The 12500-nt window shown below is 44.7% G+C and overlaps 1 protein-coding gene across 8 annotated transcripts in view; it reads right to left on the minus strand.

The window, feature by feature from the left end:
• The window catches only part of LOC113808605 (monocarboxylate transporter 12), a 105713-nt gene that overhangs the window by 50657 nt on the left and 42556 nt on the right, over nucleotides 1–12500 (minus strand). For 3 of the 8 annotated variants that reach the window (XM_027360050.2, XM_027360045.2, XM_070128996.1), the window contains exon 1: nucleotides 10970–11641. The exons of 2 other annotated variants lie outside the window; for them this stretch is intronic. In XM_027360050.2, coding sequence (XP_027215851.2) covers nucleotides 10970–11008 — 39 coding nt within the window. In that variant the 5' untranslated portion in view covers nucleotides 11009–11641. Of the gene's footprint in view, nucleotides 1–10969; nucleotides 11670–12500 lie in introns of those variants that run through there. 3 more of the 8 variants (XM_070129000.1, XM_070128998.1, XM_027360048.2) reach the window with 3 other exon arrangements.

Below are 12500 nucleotides of genomic sequence, written 5' to 3' on the forward strand. Positions count from 1 at the left end.
GTTCATGGCTCCCCGTAGCGGTGTTGATGTTGTTAGTTGTATGAATGAACGCCGCTTCTACCATCTTCCTTTGCCGTGGGGCCAGGCCTTGCCATGATCCACAGGAGACCTAATGGACCGGTATTTTCAGTATACAGAAAACCCACAAATAAAGATGATTTCATTCACTATTTTTCTGCCCATAGTAAGAGAACCAAAGAAGGCGTGGTCATTGGTTTCTTCCTCCGGGCCCTCAGAATATGCAGCCCTGAGTTCTTGGAGGATGAGATGAAACACGTCTACAACACCTTCCAACACCTCCACTATCCCCGCTCCATGCTCACCCACCTCCGACGCAAGGCCGAAAAGATCATGAGCAGGCCGAGAGGTGAGGACACACAAAGTAGAACTCAGAGGATAATCATCCCCCACTCGGAATTGACTGAGCACCTGCAGGCCCTGGTGGGCCATACTCTCAAGATAGCTACGTCTTCAGGCAAGAAGATCGGAGACATCAGTGAGAGAGAAGAGGTCAAACCATAACAGACCCTCAGGCCAGGTGTACAGCATACCGTGTGGGGGCTGTGATAAGGTATACATAGGCGAGACATCACGAGGACTGGCACGAACAACGTATCCAGTCAACACCGCAGCGCTCTCCGACGCCATGACACGAGAAGCGCCTTCCACCACGCAGACACCGATGGTCACCTCCCGAAGTGGACCCAGGCCTCCATCATAAAGCAAGGCCTGGCCCCACGGCATAAAGGAAGATGGTAGAAGCGGCGTTCATTCATACAACTAACAACATCAACACCGCTACGGGGAGCCATGAACTAGCCAAGGTCGTCGCTCACCTGATTACCGGCGTGACCTGATCACCCAATAGTTGTATATATACTCCTCTATGTACCTCATGTAACATATGCCCTGACGAAGCAATAGTGGTGTGGCCTTCGGCATATTCGTGTGTTTTCTTGCCCTTCCCTTCGTCGTTCGAGTTGCAATCTGTTCAACATGAATTCCACATATATATGTATATATATATATATATATATATATATATATATATATATATATATATATATATATATATATATATATATATATATAAAGAGAGAGAGAGAGAGAGAGAGAGAGAGAGAGAGAGAGAGAGAGAGAGAGAGAGAGAAAGAGAAAGAGAGAGAGAGAAAGAGAGAGCTATCCGATCAAGGAATGACTGTACCCTTTATCTCGACCGTTTTAGAGAAGACCCCCTACTTGGATCACCAGTACAGCATATCTGATCTATGACGTACTCCTGCCTAATGTCAGCTCGTAGTGCCAGTACCAGTGCCAGTGCCAGCTCCCAACGCCCCCCCCCCCTCCACCCACCCACCCAAGAATACGCTTGACCGATCCGTCACACGATATCCTACAGCTTTCGGAATCCTTCTGGTTAACTTTCTAGGAGGAGGATGTCTGGTTATCCTTCGAACACATGGCATTTGCATTTATGAGTAGTGAGACGGGGTGTCCTCCTTACGTCGTGTTATTTTCTGCCGAACGTAAACTGTGTCAGGAACATTCGACTTGCTCAGACGTCCACATTCTTCCTAACCCTACGAGACATGACACGTGGGATGAGTTTGTTGGATTGATGGTTTTACAGATTGTTATACGGGACTTGCACTCATATCGCGTTTTATGGCGTTATGTGTAGTGAATTTACGGCACGTGACTGATATTGAATAAACATTTTCAAAAACAATCACCAAGCAGTGATTAATCAAACACCGGGAGCTTAGATAAACAAAAATCAAAAGGTTTAAAACGAGGCATTTAAACTTTCGAACACCATAATTCCTAATCATTACTCCCACCCTCAAATTGGCACACAGCCTGATACGTCAGACCACCATACAGTGACGTGCTGGTACAAAAAATAGAAAAGAAAAGAAAAGAAAAAAAAAAAAAACGAGATAATAGATGACAGAAAGAATGAAGAACCAGGGTGCTTTGGGTGGAGAAGCCTACGAAGTGAGATCGGACAAAGGAAGCGAGCGAAACAAAGGGTATACAGACGGGATAAAAGGCCAACGTAGTCCTAACGACAGGTGTAGAATGAATTGTCTAAGGTTCGCCGCCCCTGCCGCCAGTCCTTCGCCGGCGGCCGCCTCTCTTGGCCTCGGTTGCTTGGTCACTGGTTCGCATGGTCGCGAATCCTGTTTCATCGAGTCTGTCCGCGGGGACGAACCTGAAGGCTGATACAAAGCCGTAAGTCATGGTGGTCTGGTGTAATTGCAGTGCGGATGACACATGTTTTCTTGTCTTATTTTTGTTCTCGATTTTGCTGTGAGTGCTTTTCTTTTTCTGTTCTCTCTTGATACTTTTAGCCGCGTCTCTGTCCCTCTCCATCAGATAAATCGGCGTACCCTGTGAGACAAACCGGCGAACATGTGGCGGTGTCTCTCTCCTCCCTTTGCACGAGAAATTCCATCGAATCAAATATACTCCAGACTATTTCCTTCTTCGCTGCCATGACGTCGTTTGATCTCCCAAAGCAACGTCAATTACAATCATATCGATTTTATGCCCCGCAGACCTTTCCTCTTAAGCTACTTCTTTGAAGCTAAATGACAAACACTCCTGAAGGCGGCGACGGACCAAAAGGAGGCGATACCCCACGCCCGGAGCGATACCTGGTTCGTGGTAATCGCGGGCGGGTATCGGACTTCCAAGAAACCAGCACGCGCGGGGAACTCCGAGGCATGTTACCGGCTGGTTTTGAAATGAGGAAGAAAAAAATTGCGGTCTAATGAGTTACAGATGATTCAATTTCAGACGGATGCTTTCTTGAACGTCTCGGCACAAGTGGGGAAAGGGAGGGAAGAAAATAACAATTTAAATATAAAATACTTTCTATAATCTTAATCTTCTCCTTCCCTTTACTTACCTCGCGTTTTCATCGGTCATTCCCTCATCATTTCCTCTCTCTCCCAACTCGTCCCATCAACCGGACAAAGAATCCGGATAAAACCAGATTATAACCATCTGTAAGGCTGACGCAAGTGCACTTAACTGGCGGAAGAGAAATGAAGGAGATGTTTGTGGTAGACGTGGAAGGAGAGAATGAGGAAAGCAACGAGGAGGAATGGTAATGGGAGTTGTACATGTAGTAGGAGGAGGGAGGGAGGGAGGGAGGGAGAGAGAGAGAGAGAGAGAGAGAGAGAGAGAGAGAGAGACAGAGAGAGAGAGAGAGAGAGAGAGAGAGAGAGAGAGAGAGAGAGAGAGGGGGGGGGGGGGAGGGAAAAAGAGAAAGAAGAAGAGGAGAAAGTAGGGAAAAAGGAGGAGGATGGAGACAGTTAAATACATGTAAATGTATGTTGATATAGGTTATCTCAGTAACGACCGCAGCCTAGAAAACAACAGCTAAAAATACACAGGTAATCTTACACCGTATCCCCCTGAGCGATGACATTACATAATGCTGTAGTAAAATAACACCCACAATTTCTAGATAAGATAAAGATGTCAGAAGGACTTTTTAATCAACTATCTCGTACCGAATCTTCGTCGAGATCTATACAAGGAAAAGCGATGAAAAAAGGGAGTGAAAAACGGAGAAAGATACGGGGAAAGATCACGGCATATCAGATAACGCAGAATTAATGGCGTTTGGCAACTGTTTGTTGACGTGGTGAGCCCTCTTGGGAAATCTGCTGAGTCATCCCGACGCGTTCCTCCTCTCATGCAGTGCCCGAACATGATAAGGTGAGAATTTGCATGAGCAACTTCCGTGCATCATTCCATCACGCGGTCAGATTATGCAAGGAGGTGCTGAGGATGTAATATGTTTTGTTTCTCCTAAAATAAATAGCTTCCAGATTTGGTTTTATGTTTTGTTTCCTGACACTATCAAATATTGAAAGTCCGTTCAAAAACGCAGGAATTCATAACAGCAGTAGAACAGGATGTTTAACCACTACAGAATATATTTCATATCTTGCACAAACATTTTTTTGTTTTGCAACGAACCCTAATTCTATAATATCAGTGCTTCACGTAAGTTATGCAATAAAGCTGTTGCTGTTATTTTATTCATTCATTTATTCTATTTACAACAATCTATTAATTCATTTAATCATCCTTATTCTTTGTTCGTTCTTTTTTTCTTCAAGAGTGAATAACCTTTCGTTCCACGAAGACGACGGAAAAGTGATCGTCTCTGAATATGGATTCCAGCGCGTCAGAGAATCAGCGCCGACGGATATCAAGACCCACAGAGGCTAAGACAAGATTTATTACGCAAAATCATCACGATACTTAATAATATATAGCTTCTTCAATTAAGGAAAGTTGAAGGAAATACACATTTGAAGGAGGAATGAGGGAAAAGAATAGCGAAAGATATTTACTGGGGTTTCAGATAATTCAAAGATTATGTTAATTCCAAATAAGGATCTGAGGTAATGTTTAATAAAACAGCGTGGATGGCCGATAGAGAATAAACAATGCTTGGGTAAAGGCAAGAGATGAAGTTGTGATGAGTAAGCAAAGAAGAAAAGGAGAAAGAAGAGGAGGAGGAGGAGGAAAAAGAAGAGGAGGAGAAGGAGAAGGAGAAGGAGGAAGAATAAGAATAAGAATAAGAAGAAGAAGAAGAGGGGAGAGTGGTAGTAGTGTTAGAGGTGGTGGAGGTGTGGTGGTGGTGCAGGAGGAGGAAGTGGTGTGGTGGTTTCGGTGGTGGAGAAGTAGTAGTAGTAGTAGTAGTAGAAGATCAGCAACAGTAGTAAAAATAGAAATAGTAATAGTAGCAGTAATAGTAGGAGTAGCAGAAGGAGGTGGAGGGAAGGAGGGATGAGGGAGGAAGGAGAGGGAGAGGGAGAGGGGAGAGGGAGAGGGGGAGGGGGAGGGGGAGGGGGAAAGAGAGGAAAGAGAGGGAGAGGAGAGGAGAGGGGGAGGGGGAGGGAGAGGGAGAAGGGGAGGGCGAGGGAGGGGGAAGGAGGGAAGGGAAGGGAAGGAGGGAAGGGAAGGGAGGAAAGGAAGGAGGGAAAGGAAGGAGGGAAGGAGGGAGGGGTAGGAGGGAGGGAGGGAGGGAGGGAGGGAGGGAGGGAGGGAGGGAGGGAGGGAGGAGGGAGAGGGAGAGGGAGAGGAGAGGGAGAGGGAGGGAGAGAGAGAGAGAGAGAGAGAGAGCGAGAGCGAGAGAGCGAGAGTGAGAGAGAGAGAGAGAGAGAGAGAGAGAGAGAGAGAGAGAGAGAGAGAGAGAGAGAGAGAGAGAGAGAGAGAGAGAATGGGGGAAAAGGGTAGAGAGAGATAAAAAGAAGAGAAAGCAGAAACGATAGAAGACGAGAGAGACGAGAAGATGAGACCTAAGAATGGAAGAAAAGGCAATAGAAGGGAAAGAGAGTAGATTTACGGTCAGGTTGAGTCGAAAAACATAAATATGGGGTTACAGAGATAGGGTGTGTGGTGGGAGTGGCGAGGGAGGAGAGTGGAAGGAGGAGGAGGGGAAGGAGGGAGGAGAAGGAGAGGTAGGAGGGAGGGGGAAGGGGGAGGGAGAAGAGACTGTTGACCGGCAAGCTTCGTTCAGAATGGGACGAAATTTGATACAACGAATTCCTTTTCTCTTAAAAATACTCAAAAGTTTATATATATATATATATATATATATATATATATATATATATATATATATATATATATATATATATATATATATATATATATATATAGCTACGTGATTATTCTCAATTCAAAACATCTTGAACTAATCACTGCCTCCATTTTTATTTTTATTTTTTTTCTTGTATGTTTTCATTTTTTTCCTGAACTTCGGTGAGATGAAATGATACATTGGAACATTCCGGATGCTCAGTGAGTCACTTAACATCCTCTAAAAGGTCATCTGCTGAACTATATATTTTCATTTAATTCTTAACTGCGTATTGTCGTTTTGATTATTTGAGGTTGTTTGAATGTTTGTGTTTGTTTCAGATTTTGTATCTAATTTCTTTGAACGCGGGTGTTAAATTGTTACCTTCCTTTGGGAATCGAGGCATATGTATTCACTTGCACAATTAATTATACAAAAGCTGAATACAAACGAATACAACAAATAAGAAAACCCTTTTTTTAAGAACTGCAACATGAGTTCACCCTTCTAGGAATTTGGATTCAGCCACCCCCTCCCCCCCGCTCCCCTACTCCTCCGCCGGTGGTCGTGCACCTGTTCCTGAGAACCGGTTTTCGGGTCATATGTGCACGATTGTTTATGGGGGCGGTCGAGTGTGCGTTGTCTTAGATGGGGATGATGATACAGTCAGGGCAGAGTCGGTGTTGGTAGGGGAAAAAATGGTGATGTTTAGGATGATTTGAAGGAACGCGTTCAAAAGGGAACTCATCGCAATTTCGTTTACCAAATATTTTCTTAATTTAATCTTTCAAATTTATCGAAGAATCAGTATTTTTACGTTAATACTCTACAGTCATGAGGTAGAGTGCATTAACGCGAATACAGCGATGTTCATGGTATAGAAGAAAGCTTAAGCTGACGAAACATTTAAAAAACATTGTCGGGCTGTTGGTCTGAGACTCCCTCTGGTCGCGCATACCTCCATCTGGTGTTGGTAGGGGAAAATTAAGGGTGTTGGGGGTGGTTTGAGGATGTCTCTGGGGGATATTCAGTGGTGTTAGGGAGAATTTGGTGGTGGCAGAGGATAATTCGAAGGTGTTGAGAAGAGTGAAATACAGTTTGGGGAAAAGTTGATGGTATAAGATAGAAGATTGATACTAATACGGTTAAGCAGAAGATAGATGATAATACGTTTATAAGCATATCACATATAGACCCTCCTGAAGCAGTGTTCTCGAAACCACTTTTTACACGCATGTTAATGTGGGTGGTCGAATGTGCATTGCCTTGGATGGGGATATTTGTTTGGTAGGGGAAAAAATGACGGTGTTGGGGATGATGTGAGTATGTCTCCGGGGAATATTCAATGCAGCTAGGGGAATTAAGAGGTAGTAGAGGATAATTCCATAATATTGAAAAGAATTAATTAGTTTTGCAGAGGATTACGAGCTAGAAATAGGGCCGTTAGAATCAGGTAACAAAGACATTCTTAGGTATCAGTGTCCTCGAAACCGTCTTGCGAAATCAACATGGAAAGATTTAATGTAGGCCTAAGGAATTCTCTTTGAAAGCCAAACACCATAGGTTCCATATCTGTGTGCTTGGAAAGGTCTAATTAAGGTATGGATCTACAGGTATTGCCAGCGCAGGAAGAAAGGCTTACTTATTATTAATGATGTTTTAGTCCGATATTAGACCTTAGGCCTATATGTTTCCTGTGCTTACTTGTAGGCGTGACCTATAAATGTCCCCGAAAGGGCAGTGCGCATATTGGGAAACGAGAGAGAGAGAGAGAGAGAGAGAGAGAGAGAGAGAGAGAGAGAGAGAGAGAGAGAGAGAGAGAGAGAGAGAGAGAGAGAGAGAACGAAAAATAAAAGAGATACCGCAACAGATTTTCCACCCTTTCACGCCATACACATAACACGCTATAAATAAACAGATAAATGAAATAAAACACAACCTTATTTCCCCCCCCCCTCTTCTTTCAGCTCCGACTTGAAACGACTCCACAAAATCTCGCCCCGCTTAATGAGTGAGTCTGAGTCAGCGAGATCCATTGGGTCGTCCCACCTCCAACACTGCTGCTTTGGCAAATTCTTTATCGCGTTGAGGAGCCCCGCGATCTCTCCTGACGAGGGCCTACGCGCTCCTCCCGAGGCCCTTGTGATCTTGTCAGACAATGTCCTGCTGGTTATCTGTGCAGGAAGTGGATGGGTGTGCTTTTTTACGGGCTATCCAATTCCTGTCTCGATATGAAGTGTATACAGACGTGATGCAAGTTATAAGCTCCACGTGACAACTGTGTTTATCTAGGTAAGAGAAATAAAGATGGGATAGGAGAGGTGACGAAAGAGGGAGGGAGGGAAGGAGGGAGGGAGGGAGGGAGGGAGGGAGGGAGGGGAGGGAGGGAGAGGAGGGAGAGAGAGAGAGAGAGAGAGAGAGAGAGAGAGAGAGAGAGAGAGAGAGAGAGAGAGAGAGAGCGAGAAAGAGAGAGGGAGAGAGAGAGAGAGAGAGGAGAGAGGAGGAGAGAGGGAGAGAGGAGAGAGGAGAGAGGAAGAGGGAGAGGGAGAGGGAGAGGGAGAGGGAGAGAGGGAGAGGGGAGAGAGGAGAGAGAGAGAGAGAGGAAGAGGAAGAGGCCAAAACGGAGAGGAGAGGGGGAGAGAGACAGAGAGAGAGAGAGAGAGAGAGAGAGAGAGAGAGAGAGAGAGAGAGAGAGAGAGAGAGAGAGAGAGAGAGAGAGAGAGAGAGAGAGAGAGGGGGGGGGGAGAGGGGAGGGAGAGGGGAGAGGGGAGAGAGAGAGAGGAGAGAGGGGAGGGGGAGAGGGGAGGGGGAGAGGGGAGAGGGAGAGGGGAGAGGGAGAGGAAGAAGGAGAGGGAGAGGGAGAAAGAGAGAGGGAGAGAGAGAGAGAGAGAGAGAGAGAGAGAGAGAGAGAGAGAGAGAGAGAGAGAGAGAGAGAGAGAGGGGGGGGGGGGGGGGGGCGGAGAGCGGAGAGAGAGAGAGAGAGAGAGAGAGAGAGAGAGAGAGAGAGAGAGAGAGAGAGAGAGAGAGAGAGAGAGAGAGAGAGAGAGAGGAGAGAGAGTGAGAGAGAGAGAGAGAGAGAGAGAGAGAGAGAGAGAGAGAGAGAGAGAGAGAGAGAGAGAGAGAGAGAGAGAAGGGGGTGGTGCATGGAGAGAGGAAAAAGTGAAAGACAAAATTGAGAAAGAGAGAATGATAAGTATAGATATATAGATAGACTGAAAGATTAACGCACACACACGCGTGCGCGCACATATACATAGAAGAAATCATGAGGCCTCTTCGTGACAATATACCTAAGATAAGACGGGAACAAACTGAATAATGAACCGATGACGAACTGAAGGTTGGGCTGTAAGGTGAAAAAACGAGAAAGTGAAAAAAAAAGTAGAACGGCATACGGTTATAACTCAATGGAATAAATAAAGTAATTAATGAACAAAGAGAAAGAAGAACAATGAATGGTGTAAATTCAAAAGGCAAAAACTTTCTCTTAGCCACGAGCTTCGAAATCCCTATTAAATTACTGAACAAAATATGCAGATAACAATATTAAGTGTCACTTTTTTCTTTCTTTCTTTCTTTCTTTTATTGTGCTGTTTTTACTAACAATTAATGACTGGTTTCTCCATTATGATAAGCATGTAGATTCTATATCAAGTAAATTCATATTTTTATTGTGTCAATCCACTACATCAGCACTTGTTTAACCGAGATACTGAGTGATGAAGCAGCAAAGATTCAAGAATATCAACAGTATTAGTGTCAAAGGTTTAAGATATGCGACTCATTCCTCTGAATGTGTATGTATGTACGTATGTATGTATGTATGTATATTTGTAGGTATGTTTTGTAGGTAAGTGAATGCGTTTATGTGTATGTATGTATGTATGTATATATATATATATGTATGCATATATGTATGTATGTATGTGTATATATATATATACAGATATGTATGTATGTATATGTATATGTGCATGTATATGTATAAATATCTATCTATCTATCTATCTATCTATCTATCTATCTATCTATCTATATATATACATATCTGATTGACTGATAGATAGATACATACATACATTCATACAAAGAGAAAGAGACATACCATCGGAAACAAAGACAGACAGACAGACAGAGAAAGAGTATGAGCATATACCGTGCTTGCGTGAGCCGACCGGGGCGAAGTCACGCAATAACGCATAGGAGAGGAACCCCCAGCGATCCCATGAGGAACCAGTGAAAGGTAAATGCCGTGCCTACTTGCCATCACGAAGAGAGCTTTCTGAATTAACAATGTCCGTGGCCAAACGAGACAGCCCGAATGCTATACAGGGGGCAAAGGTTTGTATATTTGTATATTCCTGTCAATAAATACATAATCAAACAATTAGATATTTACAAATTTATAAATGCTTTTTTCATGCAGTTACCACATGTGCAGATCGTTAGAGGAACATCATGGCATCATAAATGAGCTTGTGTGTATAAGATATTCACTCGTACTGTACCTGTGTGTAAATTCCCGATGCCACATACACACATTGGCTATACAAAGAAAGCGAGAAAACACTGTGTTAATACCCACAATTGACAATATCAACAAGAAGAACCGTTCGAAAATCGTATGATGTTCAGGTCCCTCACTTTGCAGGTGTTGCATGCAGAAATTGCAACCGCGTGGTCATCGTGCATAATGCAGTAGCGAGTCAGACGGGAAAACAGGTGACTCACGAAGGGTGAGCGACAAGGCAAGCAGTGGAAGACAGAGAAAGGGGACTCAATGAATGATGAGAGAGAGAGAGAGAGAGAGAGAGAGAGAGAGAGAGAGAGAGAGAGAGAGAGAGAGAGAGAGAGAGAGAGAGAGAGAGAGAGAGAGAGAGAGAGGGAGAGGGAGAAGGAAAGGGAGAGGGAGGGAGGAGGAGAGAGAGAGAGAGACAGAGAGAGAGAGAGAGAGAGAGAGAGAGAGAGAGAGAGAGAGAGAGAGAGAGAGAGAGAGAGAGAGAGAGAGAGAAAGAGAAAGAGAAAGAGAAAGAGAAAGAAGAAAGAGAAAGAGAAAGAGAAAGAGAGGGAGAGAGGAGGGAAGAGAGGGAGAGAGGAGGGAGGAAGAGAGGGAGGGAGGAGGAGAGAGAGAGAGAGAGAGAGAGAGAGAGAGAGAGAGAGAGAGAGAGGGAGAGAGAGAGAGAGAGAGAGAGAAAGAGAGAGAGAGAGAGAAAAAAGAAAGAGAAAGAGAAAGAGAAAGAGAAAGAGGAAGAAAGAGAAAGAGAGAGAGAGAGAGAGAGAGGAGAGAGAGAGAGAGAGAGAGAGAGAGAGAGAGAGAGAGAGAGAGAGAGAGAGACTGCATGCAGGACAGTCACTTACCATGCTTTTCTGTGATCCAACCCCGGAAAGCTGTCCCATAGTGGCTCGCAGCAGCACGTGGGTGTAGCGGGGACTAAATATATAACAAGAGGGTGTGACTACTCTACGAACACATACACACAGACACCTGTGTTCTGTCAGATTACGTCAGACCAAAACAGTATCCTTCTGATACTGCTACAGGTCAGGGGGTCTGACTCTTTTTGGCCCCTTGGCACTTGGGGTCACCTGGTAGAAACACCCATTCAGAATCGTTGCTCAATTTCTCAGTCGTAATGTCTTTTAGTATTGTTATTATCACTGTCTGTTCTATGGTCTAGGATGCGCTTCTCTCGCTAAACGTGGAGTTTACTAATAAATTAGAACTGTCACTCCCCTTGCAGCAAACAAATAGTACGGGGCTTCGGGTCAAACAATATCGAATAAGAATAAAGACATTGTAACTTGGAGATGCTCAGATACCCGCTAGAGTTCCACCTTCCCTCGAGGAGACGTGTTCGCGCGCTAACACAGCGCAGGCACCTGGCAAGGCAAGCCGACTGAGAGGATGCCTGGCGAGTTACTCAAGAGGGTGAACACGTACTACCAGCACCACTACCGTTCCCTACCGGAGTACACGCGAGACTGTAGGCGTCCCAGTCACTCTGCCTGCTTTACACCCGGCGTTCGTTGCCCGCCAGGCCGACACACCACACTGGCCGCCGTCATCTCTCTTGCTCTTGCCTTGTTTTTCTTCACCCCGGGCGCTTAGGTACACACGCACCTATTCTATCTTCGGTGCGTTGGCCATGCACATGTTTATGCAGAATTTGACTTACAATAGTGGCAGACTTCAAACATAGGCAATTCACTACATATATGAAACCCTCCACAAATTATGCAACACCAACTTGACAATTAGAATGTACGGTAACATACCATGTGTAAAGGAAATACACTCATGCTTGAACACTTATGTTTTAGATTATTCAAACAGTATTTTAATACCTATAAATGTACACATCATGTTATCATGTAAACAGTCAAAAAACATCCTCAAGCGCATATGCACCCTCATTGTTTCCCCGTGCAACATTAACCTAACATAGCTGCGCTGTTTACTGTGTGTGCAGTATTCAGGGACGCCAAGGATGACATACTTGGAAACTCCTGAAGTCATTACCTTGAACGCCATAACCTGTCGTTCTACGTTTAAAGCCGTGTTGCTAAGAATACTTTTACCATGTGCTAGGAGATTTACCACGCGTGCTACAAATATGTATGGGACCTATTGTTTCGAGTGGACTTACACAGACGACTTCAAGAGAACTATCCTGTTTGACCTGATATGATAAACTTGTCCTGGGAGACTGGAGGGACTTCTCACTGACAACTTTCTCTACAACTTAACCCCCCTTGGCAAGTTTCCAATGGTATTGCTCTCCCGCTCACCACAAGGCATCGCTCACGCCCTCGCCATCCCGTCTCCTCTTCTCTCTTCTTCTTCGAATTCCCTTCGGTCTATTTCCTTACCTCGCCCTCACTCACTTTT

The sequence above is a fragment of the Penaeus vannamei genome, chromosome 13 (genome assembly GCF_042767895.1).
Source record: "Penaeus vannamei isolate JL-2024 chromosome 13, ASM4276789v1, whole genome shotgun sequence".
NCBI lineage: Eukaryota > Metazoa > Arthropoda > Malacostraca > Decapoda > Penaeidae > Penaeus > Penaeus vannamei.